Source organism: Euphorbia lathyris, chromosome 2 (assembly GCF_963576675.1).
Source record: "Euphorbia lathyris chromosome 2, ddEupLath1.1, whole genome shotgun sequence".
NCBI classification, from domain to species: domain Eukaryota; kingdom Viridiplantae; phylum Streptophyta; class Magnoliopsida; order Malpighiales; family Euphorbiaceae; genus Euphorbia; species Euphorbia lathyris.
Window position 1 is genome coordinate 115,429,361 of NC_088911.1, and position 15,566 is coordinate 115,444,926.

General features: G+C 36.3%; 2 protein-coding genes across 2 annotated transcripts; one reads left to right on the forward strand and one right to left on the reverse strand.

The window, feature by feature from the left end:
* Positions 1-3,673: 3,673 nt before the first annotated feature.
* Positions 3,674-4,595, forward strand: LOC136216529 (22.0 kDa heat shock protein-like). Its single transcript, XM_066003066.1, has one exon. It carries the CDS (start codon positions 3,819-3,821, stop codon positions 4,386-4,388), a length of 570 nt encoding a protein of 189 aa, XP_065859138.1. The 5' UTR covers positions 3,674-3,818; the 3' UTR covers positions 4,389-4,595.
* A 2,734-nt stretch (positions 4,596-7,329) lies between these two features.
* Positions 7,330-8,196, reverse strand: LOC136216530 (homeobox-leucine zipper protein ATHB-12-like). The gene is made up of 2 exons (XM_066003067.1): positions 7,748-8,196; positions 7,330-7,662 (listed from the first exon to the last, which is right to left on the reverse strand). Exons 1-2 carry the CDS (start codon positions 8,078-8,080, stop codon positions 7,489-7,491), a joined length of 507 nt encoding a protein of 168 aa, XP_065859139.1. The 5' UTR covers positions 8,081-8,196; the 3' UTR covers positions 7,330-7,488.
* Positions 8,197-15,566: the final 7,370 nt, after the last annotated feature.

The window sequence follows — 15,566 nt, forward strand, 5'->3', positions numbered from 1 at the left end:
ATCCTATCTCGGTAGGTTTCACATTGAGTGACTCAACAAATTACGCATATTTTGATTAGGTGGATTCTTGTAATCGATCATGTCCGAATATAATTTATAGCACATTAATAACTAATACAAATTTTGTATTAATCCTAACTTTTGCTTACCATAGATTAAATAATATGATTGAACCATCTAATTATTTAATCCTAACTTAAGTTTTTAATCCATTATTCATGAACTAATAATCCAAATGTTATCCAAAGGTTTGAGCTTGAGTGATTCAACAATCCGAACCACGTATATAAGCCGGGTTTGAATTATAATTAATGGAAGGCAACTGATCTTGACTTAATTTTTAGATCAATGGATTTTTAAAATCCATTAATTCTTTAAGGTCTCATTATCTCATTTTAGTTTTGACTTGATTTAATTGCTAATGCTTTAGACATATAATCACATGCATAGACCTATAACAATTAATATTGGGGACTACAACTAAATCTATCCATTCTGTTTGAACTGAAAAACGAATCGACATTAACCCTAGAAAAACATACATTCATAATATATATTCTTCTCTTTGGGTTGACCTCCATCTCCTTGGTGTCATGTGAATTGCAATAATTGAAATTTCTATTCTAACAAAAAAAACTCCAAGCAAATATGAAGGAATTTAGGTGAGAAAATAAATACAATATAGATATTTAAAAAGGTAAGACTCACATTATACCTGTCAATTATCGTGTTCGAGTCGTATTTGTGTCGTCTCATTTGGGTTCGTGTTAAAAAGAGTAAATCCAAATCCAACCCAAAAACCTTTGTGTCATAGTCGTGTTAACCTGTTTGGGTTATGTCGATTTCGTATCATGTTTTCAGGTTACATGTAATTTTGTTATGCATATATATTAATGATAACTTTTAAAAATATAAGAGGATATGATACTATTTTTTAAATACTTTATATTATTTTAAGATTAATAGGTTAACACTAACCATCAAAAAGTCAGTTAATATCGTGTTTGAGTGTCATGTAATTTATTAGGTTCGAATCATATTTGCAAGTATATCTTTACTAATAAATTGACGTCTAAAAATAGAAGAAAATATAACAATAATTTTAAATATTCGTATCATTTCGTGTCGCTTTTAGATTAACATATCAACCATAACCAACCCAAAACTTTGTGTATCAGTTTCATATCAACCCAAAAATGATACATTACCTACTAAACTAAACTCAAACATTAAAATTGCACACCGATTTTGTATTGTGTAATCGTATCATGTTTACTTTTGCCACCTCTAACTCACATATCTTATTTATCCACAAAATAATAATCCATACAAAATAATAATCCATGAATATAAAGGTCTAAAATTTCCATACTGCCAAACATGTTAACAATAAATTTTTCATTTTACACCCAATATAAATTAATTTACATATTTTATTGTTTTAATTTATAAAATTATTTTATAAATTAAATCTTATTAATATATTTGAACCTGGATTATATCAAATATAATTTTCAATATATTAATAACTAAAACTTCGTAGTTATCTCGTTTGTATCGTTATTAATGAATCGGTTAAGATTTATATATCAAATATAATATAACAAACCTAATTTATTAATTAATCAATACAAATATAAACACAAACGGTAAATTAATTAATTATTGGACAGATTATATCAATTTTATTTTCTAGAATTTTCTAACAAAAAGAAAATAAAAAACGATATGTGTACGTGCTCAGGGACGAATCACACCTCTGGGAAGCCCCTGATGCCGTGTGATAGCAGTTCCGCATCTACTATTCATGTTGATTATGTTTTTCTTCTAGAAGAAAAACTCGTTCGTTTTCGCTCAATATTCATGGGCTCAGGTCATATGCGCTCAATTCTAATTAAACATGATTTTCTTTGGGCCATATATGAATTCATAATCGGCCAATGTTTCTGAACTATGCTTATATTTCTTATCCATTAATTTCGTATGTATTTCTGTCAAAATCTGTTGACTTGTTTCATCACCCATTTCCATTAAATAATTGGTAGTTATCATTTTCTTCAACTTATCCATGATTCGATCTAGCTATTATTGCAACCTTTTTATTTCTAATATAGTCTTCTAGTCTACACTTGATTGTATGGATTCCATGTGCTCGTTTTTCTCCTAACCAAGATTTAAAATTTTCTAATTTGCATGGAGCTTCCCATTGATGGTCGGAATTATCTACATCAATCTTAGTGTTTCTACCAGTTTTAAAGATCTCACCAATTATTATTGGTTTCCCTTCTAAGTCCATAGCAGCGTCAAAAATTTGAACACAAAATATTCCTCTCCCAAATCTCAATCCAAGTTCGGCAATAGATCTAGGTATGATAGATGGGAGTTTTGAAACACTATTAAGGCTCTCATCAGTCATGACTTTGTCTAGAAATCCATATCGAAATAGTTTCTGAACAACATCTGGACTGCAGTCGTCTGAGCATATATACCTAGGGTATTTGGTCATCTTAATGGTTCTATATACGGTTTGACTCTTCTTATATGTAAAAAATTTCATGATATTTTTATATGGTTCTATCATTTCTGGAGGAAATTGTAACACCTGAGAGGTTGTGATTTCTGATGACGTCTGATTAACCAGTTTCGAATGGCTCAGGGTGGTGGCTCCTGAGAGGCCACTCGATGACGTTGGTATATCAATTGACTTCTTATGAAGATCTCCTAACAAATCATAAGATGATCTAGGAGTCATATTTCTTATATTCTGATTGTTCTGAGACTGGAATTTCTTGAGTTCTTTCTCAAGGTTGTCTAGAAAGTTCTCATGATTTCTGATCATTGCCAGCATCTGGCGGTTCTGATTTCTGATATTCGCTGGAAGATTGTCTCCATTCCTGCTCAAAAAATCAGCTAAGATATTTCGTTTTCCAGAAATAGATTTAACAACAAAATTATAGCAATTGAAAAAACTTTGCCAATGCCTTCTTTTGTTAAGTTCTGGTAGGGGATCTATTTTATTTCTGATAAATGCTCATACTTGTGTATTATCGGTTCTTATTATAATTATTTTAAAAACTCAATTAAAACAATTTCAGTCTGTTAACGATTAACCTAAAAGCAGAAAATCAATTTTTCTAAACATTTTGTAATTATTAATAGTATTAAATGAATTAAAAAAGTTTTTTAATTAATGGGTGTTAAAATCTAAGTGTAAAGTTCTTATTTGAGTTGTAACACCTGAACCCTAATATAAAATCCCACATGAATGTCTTTCTGACTAGTTTACTTTGACTGCTAGGTTAACAATTTTTTTAACATCATTAGTTTATGGATCCTGTTTGTTAACAACATTAATCTCAAACCCCTAATTTATAAAGTGTTATATCACAAGACTTTATTTACAAATTAGCCAACCAATAGATTGGTATTTTTTTTTCCTATTATACATTTTGGAATGGGCTATTAAAATTGGGTAGTAGATCCACAATTCATATCCGGGCTTCCACTTAGCTCACAATTTCTATTGGATTTTTCTATTTTTACTGGAACATATTTATCAATGAGAAATTAATGATTGTTTATATAAAAAAAAAGATTCGATAACAAAAAAAAAAAAAAAAAAGTGAGGGAGAGAACCTGAAGGCTCTGGAAGAATGAAGAATGATAGCAGCTGGAACCTTCTCCACTTTCCTTCAGACATCCACACTTATCCACGCCTATATAAACACACATATATATGCTTCAAAATTCATATTCAAAAACAGAAACCAAAACTAAACTCAAAAGCCAACCATTTCATCAACAAACAGCAATTGAAAATGAGGCAAGCAATGCTCTTCTTAGCATTTAGTTGCACCTTCTTCTTACTCTCAAATGCATCTCTTCTTCTTCCCGGAAGCCTGCTAAACGACCTCCGGCCAGACGGATTTCCTGACCCATTTAGAGTGTTAGAACAGATTCCATTTGGGATTGAAAGGGAAGAAAGTGTGGCACTTTCTCCAGCCAGAATAGACTGGAAAGAAACAGCTGAAGGCCATATGATTATGGTTGATGTGCCTGGTTTGAACAAGGATGATTTAAAGATTGAGGTTCTGGAAAACAGAGTGCTGAGGGTGAGTGGAGAGAGGAAGAAAGAAGAAGAGAAGAAAGGAGATCACTGGCACCGGGTTGAGAGATCTTATGGTAAGTTCTGGAGACAGTTTAAGTTGCCAGATAATGTTGATTTGGATTCTGTGAAAGCTAAGCTTGAGAATGGTGTGCTCAATTTGAGTATCTCCAAGTTGTCTCCTGATCAAATTAAGGGTCCTAGGATTGTCAGCATTGCAGCAGGAGGAGAAGAGGGTAAACCTCAAACACACAAAATTACTGAGGCTAAACAAGAGCTTTAGTCTTCTTCATTTATGAGATAAAAAAGAGCATCTTCTTCATTTATGAGATAAAAAAGAGCATCTTCTTCTGTTTATGTTGCAGTGTGTGTGTTGTGTGTTTTTTTTTTTTTTTTTCATAATCTATGATGTAAGGTTTGTTTTGTAACAAGTGATAATTCTCTGAATGCCTTAATAAAAAGCTAGATTTGGACCAGCTTCCAACAGTTATTTTTGATGTTTTCATCATTTTCTTAAATATGCATATTGGTGTATTAGATTGGCCATGGAGGGCTAATCAATTTATCATTGAATTCCAAGCTCTTCGAGGTCATGTCAAAAACCTTTCTTGCAATCTCTTAAATGATCGCATTTCCCATACATACCCAACCCATTTGATAGAAATGAATCAACTTCCCAAAGTTGAAGCATGCCCGTATGGCCACAAGCAGAGAGAGTACACACAAGTGTAACCTGATTATGTCGATGTTCATGTACTTGAGAAAAAGATATCATCTTTTTGAAGAGTGAAATAGTCCCATTCCGTGTACATCCAGCAATAACTGCATTATAAGATGGAACATCTCTCTTACGCATTTTATCAAACAGACAAAGAGCATTTACAATCTCACCCAAGTCTACTAATTTATAATCTTAAAATATAATTAGTTACTACTAATCTAAAAATTGTGGACCTATATGTATATACAAGAATAATCTTACTGGCCTGTAAGATCAGCTTCGTTTTGCGTTTTGAGTTCAGCGAATCAAACATCAAACAGCTCATAATTTAACTAAGATTGTTGGGTAGAGATCCTCTAAAGTTGAAAAGCCCGGGTAGAGATCTTCTAAAGTTGAAAAACCTCTAAAGTTGAAAAACCTCTAGAATTGATAGAGTTGAAAAGCATCTATTGTTGTGGTTCTGTGATCGGGGTCTCGGAAAATGTCCCGCTTTGTTTTCTTGTTTTTTTGAGCTTGAATTAATACACTCATTCCTTTAAAAAAATAAATATTTTTACAGTAATAACCAATGTAAAGGGTTTTTGGAAGAAGATCCACGGTTTAAAGGAGGGGATAGTGACATATAGGATTAGTTGTTACAAGTGTATCTAATACCTCTGAAGCACGGACACGCCGGAACCCTCACGTATCGCGTGTCCCATACGGTTCCGACACGGACACGGCCGGAAACGCCTGGGACACGGTGTCGGGGCCGTGTCCGTAATATCCGAAAGTTGGACACGCGTATCAGTGAAGGATACGCGTGTCCCAGGGAAAAAAAATCCGATTCTTCAAATTGACGCTGTAGAAGACAATGGCGTCGGAAGAATTTTTGGGAGAAAGGGGGTAAGACTTACCCGCGTCTGTTCAACTCCAAAGGACAGTCATCGATTGAATTTTTTGAATGATTTCTTCTTCTGCTTATCATCTGTTCAACTTCAAAGGACATCGATTCAACTTCAAAGGACATCGATTCTTATTTCCTAGCTTAGGTCATCGATTGAATTTCCTCAGATATCTGTTCAACTTCAAAGGACATCGATTCTTATTTCCTAGCCTAGGTCATCGATTGAATTTCCTCAGATATTTGAAGAGCCAGAAACTCCAAAGGACATGGGAATTAATGTCATTAAGAGTTTTATAATTTCGTTTATATGTATTTATTTAGTTATATTACAAAAAAATCATATATAAAAATATATTTTTAATATTTATAAATGTGCCTCAATATTTTTATTATTTACACGTATCTCCACGTATTCGTGTCCTGTGTTTTATAGAAATGACGTTTCCCGTATCCGTGTCCATATCGGATACCGTGTCGCGTGTCCGTGTCCGGGCAACATAGTCTAAAACTTTACTTTAAAACTTATTTAAGCTGGACAGAAAAAAAAAAATTTGTTTTTATCATATATTAATCTATAAGTTAAAATAAAGGGCTAAGTTTTAATTTGTTGAAAACGGCTGAAAAGGGTTGGGTTTTAACTTCTCAGACAAGTTTTAATTTGTTGAAAACGGATGAAACTTAAGAATCATCCTTTCAAACGGAGCTGTTTTAACGATAGTTCAAATAGCTAAAAGTTTGATAATAGACATGATTTCGGATATGCTTTTCAAACAGAGCGGCTGTAACGATAGTTCAAACGACTAAAAGTGTGGTAATAGACGTGATTTCGAATGTGTTCATGTGTTCATAGTAGACGTGACTCCAACGGCCAAAGGATATGCTTCCTGTAGGCCCCTTCTATCTCCGCTCGTGGGCTGAAACTATCAATAATATAAGTGGTTTGAGGACATACTCTCTCTAGGCCCCTTCTATCTCTGCTCATGGGCTGAAACTATCAATAATATAAGTGGTTTCAACGGTCAAAGGACCTGCTTCCTCTAGGCCCTTATCTCCACTCGTGCGCTGGCATCGAGGAGACATGTTGTGATGTGTTGAGAAAGCATTGAGAAGACATGTTGTGCTATTGTGAGTTTTGAGACTTCCGACTCTTGTAAAGGAAGTTGAAGCCGCAAACAGCATTGCGAGTGAAGTAACTTTGCCGGAGCAAAGTGCAAACTTTTCGAATAGATCTTGAATTTCTTTGAATGCAAGATTAAAGCTTTTAGTTTACTTTTTATTTATTTTTTTCTTTTAACTTCTTAAATAATCAAATTCCTTTCTGTCTTATTTTTTTTTTCTTTTAAATTCTTAAATAATCGGATTCCTTCATGTCCATTGGTTTGATGTCGATTTATCAATTGACTCTGATTCTTAACAGATCAATCATGTTTATGGTTGAATTGGTGTCGATATCTAGTTTTTAAAACATAGATAATAACGATTTCAAAAAAAAAAACATAGATAATAACGAATTGGGATCCTCTCGTATTAATGATTGATATATCTATACTTAATTCTAATATTTTTTTTATTCATTTAGTTGAATAATTAAATATCAAGTATTGATTTTAGAATTAATAATATAAAAATTAAACTATATTAAACAATCCCACATGATTACAATGATGTATACAATAAAAAAGAGTTATGTCCTGTACAAGCTTAGCTTATTTTCTTACAAAAGCATAGTATTTGTATCAGTGAGATCAGTTTCTAAACTACAATAGCTTCTGCAATTCAGATCCAGAAATTGAACCAGTGTGAAGTACTACAAGTGAAATCAAAGTGGGAACCTGGTCCTGAATCCAATCTATACAATTCATGATCACCTGCTGATTCTCTATATTCATCCACTACGTTTATGTCTACTTCTTGTTTACTCTCTTCCAGATCCTTGTTTAGCTTCTGCAACTGTTGACACACAGAAACAAAAGTAAAGGAAATCAATTAAAAAAAAGGAGATTGATTCACATATATATAAACTCTTGTTTGTTACCTGTATGATCAAAGATTGTCTCTCGTTCTTCAAGGAGTCGAAGCAGGAAGCCAATTTTTGGTAATTAGCTTGTAAAGTTGTGTAGTCTTGCTCAAGCTGTTTAGATTTCCATCTAGCTCTTTTGTTTTGAAACCATATAGCAATCTGGCGGGGTTGTAGCCCAAGCTCTGTAGCTATTTCCACTTTCTTTCTGGGTTCGAGCTTTGTTTCTGATTCGAAAATTGACTCTAGTGATCTGATCTGCTCCTCACTAAACCTCCTCTTCTTCTTATTCTGCTTCTTCTTTGTGTTTTCAGATGTGACATCTTCTTCTGTTTCTATTTGGTTACTCATGTTTTGAATGGAATTTCTATTTATTGAACTCTGAATTGTTATAGAGAGTAGTAGCAAAACATTTTGATATTCTGCTCAGGGTTTGGCACTAGGATATATAGGTTTATCATTAGGTACCGTGTGCCTTTCTCCCTCTTTTGCCTTGTGATTTATCTGTTTCCTTTTCTTTTTTTAAGGACCAAAACACAATGTGTGCATCTTGCTAATTACTTTTGGTATTAAGGGTCAAATAATTCCCGAAATTCTCAGTTTAATTTAAATCGAAGTTTAAGTATTAATGTATTCCAAAGTTGACAGGAATTAACAAATTAGTCCAAAACAATCATTTGTAATGCTTAAAAGTTTGTTAAATTTTGAACTACTTTGTCAAGTTTTGTTAACTTTAAAACTGAGTTGATATCTAAACTTTGATTTGTACTAAACCGACTATTTCTATCAATGTCAAGAACCATTTTAACCATTAATTCATTACTTTTGTCTAGGTTGTTGATTTTTTTTAATACTTCCAAATAATATAATGATATATAAAGAGAATTCTGCACATCAACATATCGGCAAACATCAACAGGATTTTCAACATTTTCACCTCATTTTGTCTTAGAAAAATACGAAAATAGCTTTCATTCGGATCTTCCATGAAATCATTCGAACCTTTTAGAAAAATAAATTACACTTACGTTAATTCAAATTCGAATCGAATAGATCTTTTTCGGAAGGCAAAGCTTTTCCATCAAGTATTTTAATTACAGTTACATTCTCATTTCCAAGTTTCAGTCTCTAATTAAATAATTAAACTAATTCAGTACCTTAATTATTTATACCAAATGCTTGATGCTGTAAGATTTGGTTATTAATGTGTGTGAAAGTGTATGGGCATTAGATTTGTGAGGAGAAGTTATAGAAAGCGTAACATATAATAAAGTAATGAATAGCTAGGTTGAATATTAGTTGGTGTGAAAATATAATGAGTTTAAGGAGACATGATCCAAGAGGTATGAGATTATATCATCTTCCTCTTGACTAATCTTAATGATGAATATCGATTGTTACCTCGTGTGGGGCAAGTTTTATTGAGTGGATTACTCTATACTTATCCATGATTTCTCACATCTAGTCTATTGCAAAAACAAAATTACCTTTTAATCAAATTCTCAAATCCTCTCAAATTCTGAACTCAAATCCCAACAAAAAATATGGACCGGGAAGGGGTGGCAAAGGAAAGGTATTAATAGTACGTAATTTCAACTCGAACGGTTTTTTTTACGGTCTTGTGGTTAAAATTTCTGATTCTGTTGTTTTGAAATCGCGGGGTGGGGGCGTATGGTTATCACGCCTCCACCATAGAGGAGGCGTATCGACATTGCCCCCACACAGGTGGAGGCGTAATGTCGATACGCCTCCTCTATGGTGGAGGCGTGATAACCATACGCCCCCCACCACAAGAATGACGTATTAGCATTACGTCCCACCTGTGTGGGGGCGTGATGTTCATACGTCCGGGGGTAATTTATTTTTTTTATAGTTAGAATAATTTTTTTTTATTTTTATTTTCTAGTTTAAATTATTTGTATTTAGTTAGAATAATATATATTTTTTAAATTATAGTTACAAATATTTAGTTAGAATAATATTTTAATTTTTTTTATAGTTATAATAGTTTTAATTTGAGGTTTACTTAGTCCAATGGTCGACATGGGGCGGCTCATGTTGAATGTCGCCTGGATAGAGCTTTGGTGTCAGATGACTTTTTAGATTCTTGGGACTCTATCTCTTGCACGACTTTGGCAAGGTATAATTCTGATCATTGCCTGATGCTCCTTCATTGCAGAATTGGAGAACCTAGGATGGCTAGGTTCAGATTCCATACCATGTGGACCACTAATGATTCTTTAAAGGGGGCAATTGCTAATCACTGGACAGCATCCCACATCTCTCCCCCTCCTGCACAACTATTATGTCATAAACTTCACACTCTTAGGCATATTCTCAGGGATTGGAATAAAAACGTGTTTGGCAGAATTGATTCTAATATCCACCTGGCAGAAGTTCATCTTGCAGATATTCAAAAGCAAATTTCAGAACAAGGAGATTCTCTGGAGTTGAGTATTGCTGCTTCTGCCGCCTGCTCCAACCTTGATTTACAGCTTCTTCGACAGGAGATGATGTACAAAGAGCAAAGTCGTGTTAAGTGGCTTAAAGAGGGGGATCGGAACACTAGTTTTTTCCAAAGGTATGCTAGAGTTAGAAAAACATGGGCTGGCATTCATCATTTGAGGATCGGCGTTGAGGGTCCCACTTCTGACACGGTTAGATTATCTGATAATGTAATTGAGTATTTCTCTAATCTCTTTCGTAGTTCTAGGGAACATATTGATCATTCTCCAATTAATGAGATAATTCCCAACTTAGTAACTTCTTTGGAAAATGAGGAATTAACTTCTAAACCTTCCATTGAAACTATTAAAGACACGGTCTTTTCCATGGATCCTGACAGTGCCCCTGGCCCTGATGGTTTTGGGGGAATTTTTTATTGTTTCTTTTGGGATATTGTAGGGAATGATGTTTGCAATATGGTTCAGGCTTTCTTTGATCATGGTTGCATCCTGCCTGGTTTAAACTCTAGTATTATGGCTCTAATTCCTAAAGTTGCTGAAGCTAACAGAATTGAGAATTTTCGTCAAATTGTGATGAGTAACTTTGGTTTTAAAATCATCTAAAAAATTCTTGCAGATCGCCTTGCAGTTATTGCAGCAAGAATTATCTCTCTCAACCAGTATGGTTTCCTTAAAGGTAGAAGCATTGATCAGTGTATTGCCTTAGCTTCTGAGGGAGTTAATATGCTTGACAGAAAACGTTTTGGTGGAACATGGCCTTAAAAATTGATATTCGTAAGGCTTTTGATACTTTGGATTGGAACTTCCTCTTGGCTGTGTTGGATTCCTTTGGTTTTTCTCTCACTTTCAGGGGTTGGATCCTAAACATTCTGGCATCTTCTCGTATTTCTGTGATGATTAATGGTTCTCCAAAGGGTTACTTTTCTTGTTCTAGAGGGGTTAGACAAGGGGACCCCCTCTCTCATCTTCTGTTTGACATTGCTAAGGATTTTTTCTCTCGTTGGCTTGCTAAGATGGTGAGTGAGGGTACTTATTCTTCCATGTATTATTCTGGAAGAAATTTTTTTCCCGCTCATCTTCTTTTTGCTGATGACATGCTCATTTTTGGAGTGGCATCCTTGAGCAACTTACATGCACTCAAGGATTTCTTCCTGCTCTATAGACAGATCTCTGGTCAGTAGGTTAGTTGGGACAAATCTTCTATCTTTTTTGGTTCTCAGGTGAGTCCTCTAAGGAGAGTTCGTCTTGCTCACTGTCTTGGCATCCGTTTGGAGTCTCTCCCCTTCAGTTATTTAGGAGTCCCTCTATTCAAAGGTGCTCCAAGGGCTCGTCATCTCAGCAGTCTTACGGACAAATTTCTCTCTCAATTTAGCAAGTGGAAAGGTAGCTCTCTCTCATTTGCAGGGCGTTTAACTCTAATTAAGTCTGCTATTACTGGTTCTCTGGTTCACTCATTCTTGATCTATAAGTGGCCAGTGGGATTGTTGAATAAGCTCAATAGAAGTGTTAGGAATTTCCTTTGGATGGGTTGTATTGATCAGAGGAAGCTAATCACGGTTCCCTGACAGACTTATTGCAAAAGTTTGGAAGGTGGAGGTTTGGGCATTAAGGACTTTAGGATCTTTAACCAGGTTCTCTTGGATAAGATGTGTTGGGAATTGATTCAAGGCACCTGTCTTGTTATTTCTCTGATGAAGTCTAGATTTCTGGCTGTCTCTGGTTTTCCTAAAGCTACCATTGCTCCTTCCTCGATTTGGTCTTCTTGTAAGTTTGTTTATTCATCCATTTGGGACCAGACCTTTTGGTGGATTGGCCAGTCTTCATCGCTTAATTTCTAGATAGATAGGTGGATCGTACCATTGGTGGCGGACAGATTGGGTCTTGATCATCAGGATAAGCATTCTCGCTATAATTCTGTTGATGATTTTTTTGGTAAATTCGGAGTGGCTTGACTTAGGTACTCTACTTTCGGTTGTTCAAGACAGTATTCGATCTATTCACCAGGGTAGAGATGATTTTGATTTCTGCGCTTGGCAGCCCTCTACGAAGGGTATTTTCTCTGCCAAAGAGTACTATTCGGTTATCAGTCCTAGTTCCTCCTCGGTGGACTGGTATAAATTTGTTTGGAATGCTCACACTCCCCCTTCTCGTTCCTTCACTTTCTGGAGAGTTTTGCATGTTCCAACTCATGACCTCCTGCAGCGTCTAGGATTCTCCATTGCCTCTCGTTGTGCTCTATATGGTAGGGATGCTGAGTTCATTAACCACTTATTCATTAGCTGTTCTTTTGCAGATTCTCTTTGGAGGGCCCTTCAGATTCATTTTGGCTGCTCTTTGCCTCGTCATTCCCAATTCATCCACTTTTTCAGCACTCTTCATAACCTTCATTTTAGCTCACAAGTGTCGATGATCTGGCGTGTTGTCGCTGTCACTTGCATCTGGTTAATCTAGCATTGCAGGAATGAAGCAATCTTTAAGGAAGTTTCTCCTTCTATTTAGCACTCGAAGATCACCCTCTTTCGAATGATTCGAGAGTCCCTGGCCACCTCTAAAGGTTTTTGCTCTTCTCGGAGAGATGCTGCTATCTTATCCCGCCTTCTGGCTTCTCCTAGGCCGCCTCCTGCCCCCCAACATTATTCCGGTCCATTGGCTTAAACCTCCTCTAGGCTGGGTTAAAGTCAATGTGGACGGCTCTGCTTTTGGAACTCCTGGAGAGGCAGGAGCAGGGGGCATTTTTTGCAACTATTGAGGTTTTCCCAAAGGTTGTTTTGCTTTTTCTACCTCTCCTTTTGCTTATATGGCTGAATTGAGAGCCGCTATTTTCACAATTGAACTTGCTTGGGAGAAAAATTGTCATCAGCTTTGGGTCGAGTCAGACTCAATGTATGTAGTTAATCTACTTAAACACCGCTCTATGGATGTTCCTTGGAGTATTCGACAAGAGTGGTTACATTGTCTCAGTATTTGCTCTAGAATGAACATTATCTTTTCTCACATCTTTAGGGAAGGAAATAGAGTTGCTGATGCATTGGTAAAGTTTGGAGTCTCTTCCTCCGTGATCCATTGGTGGCCTTCAACTCCTGCTTTTTACCACAGGTTTAACAATGATGACATTTGTAGTATTTCAAACTTGCGTTTTTCTTAACTTTTCATATCTTTTCTCCTCCCCCCTTCTTTTGTTTGTTCTTCTTCCTCTTCTCTTGTTCAAACACTCACTTTTTTTCTTTTATTTATATATTGCGGGTTTGTCAGTTCTTTGGCCATGGGTGCTCACCCCGCCCAAGTTCTGCCTCGTCCCAATTTCTATAAAAAAAAATAGTTTTAAAAATTATAGTTATAAATATGTGGTTAGGAATAATATTTAATTAGACGAATAATATTTGTATTCGGTTTCTAATTTTATAAAATAATATGGTCAATACGCGTAGAGGGGGACTGTAGTCGGGAAATCTATCCCGCCAACAGCGAGGCAGATAGATATGGATGACAATGATACACCACGTCATACGAGAGCGCGTGGTGTTGATATATCAGGTCATAGACAGAGAGTGGCTGAGATGCAGCAGGTGCGGGCGGCTGAGATAGATCAGCCTGAGTTGGATCAGCCCGAGTTGGGGGGAGAGAAGGCGGATGATGTGGGAGAGCGAGATCCTGGTTATAACGTTGTGGATGATTATTTTCAAGGGCTGCAGACCATGTGTATGGATCTGTTTGGAGTTATGCAGAAGGAGTTGTTATCATCATCGGAGCACTACTAGAGCGGTGGAGGTGTTTTGCGGATGTTGTGGGGGACCTTAACCAGCCCGGGGAGGATCGAGATACCGAGACTCGAGCGACAACATGGATATGGCTTATGTTAGGATCCACTTTGTTTGTCGACAAGAGTGGCGATAGGATCAGGTCATCCCATCTCCAAGAGGTTCACGCCGGCGTCACAGGGGTTGTTGGACATTATTGGGGGTCTACTACATTTGCCACCTTATATCGGCAGCTAAGGATAACGAGTAGAGGAGAGTGCTCGGGTATATGTGGATGTTTGACCCTCCTCTAGGCGTGGATATATGAGTACTTTCCGGCATTCCAACCCCATCGACTACCACTTCAGACTCCAAACACTGCTCCCCGGACGTGCAGATGGGATGTCGGGACTCCAGGCAGGAAGGCCTCCCGACTCGTGAGCTTTATTGCACAGTTGGACCAGATGGCGGGATCCGAGGTAAAATAATATTTTATAACTTAAACAAATGTTATTTCTTATTAATATGTTATTATATATTTTTTCCAGGTGATGTGTGTTGAAACACCTTTCCACATAATTTTGATTTGACAAAATTGTTTAAGTATAATTTAAAATACATATTCTAAACACACTAAGTTTAAATGCTTTGATTTATTCTACTAATGTGTTTGTTCAATGTTGAGTTAAAACTGTTATAAGACATAAGAATCAAAAGGCCCAAGCCCAATACGGAAGCCAAGACCCAAGTCAAACAACTCAGTACAACTTGGCCCGCGTATGTCAAGACGTTGCCGTTTTGAACAAAACGCAACTCAGCAAAAGGAAGGATCTAGAAGACCTTCGGGAACAACTTCAAGATGAAGCTGCTGAGTAGTCGCGACAAAGCGTACAAGACAGCAGCTGGCAAAGCAAAACTTCCAGACAAAGTATTTCCACTTTGGGCAAAGTTCTGACGACACAGTATGCTGTCCAGTTGACTTTACCATAAAAGGAGAGACAGTCTGCTGAGCTGACCGAGGACAGAAGATACACAATTCTGATTGGCCGAGAGCTCTGAGCAAGTCAGGATGACAACGACATATAGCCGTTTCCCTCCAACGGTTATTTCGAAATTCGAAATGACCGATGCCCAGACGTCTCTATAAATAGTGCCATCAGAAGCTTCACTCAACACAGAACTTGATCAAGCCATTACGCTGACCAAATTTCTACAAGTTCTGCAAGCAAAGAAGCAAAGCAAAATCTTACACTACAATTCTTATATCTGTGTAAAAGTCTAGAGTGATTGTTTCAATCGTCTAAAGTGTCTTAGCAAATCTTTGTATAGGACAAAACACTTATCATTTCTAGAGATAGAAAGGAGAGGCTGAGTACTCGGTTTTAGTACTCAGCGAGAGATTAGGATTGAGTAGAGGTATAGAGGAAGGTACTCTTGTCATACTCAGTTGCTGATATTGTAAAAGGTTTGAGGCTCTACCTTTAAAGAGCTCAGTAGAGGATTCGAAATCTCAGAACGTGTTCCGGGGACAGGACGTAGGCTTAGAAGAAGCCGAACCTGGATAAATCTGCTGAGTGAAGTATTTCTTACCTTTTACTCCTTATTTATATTGCTTGCTTAAAATAACCAAAAACT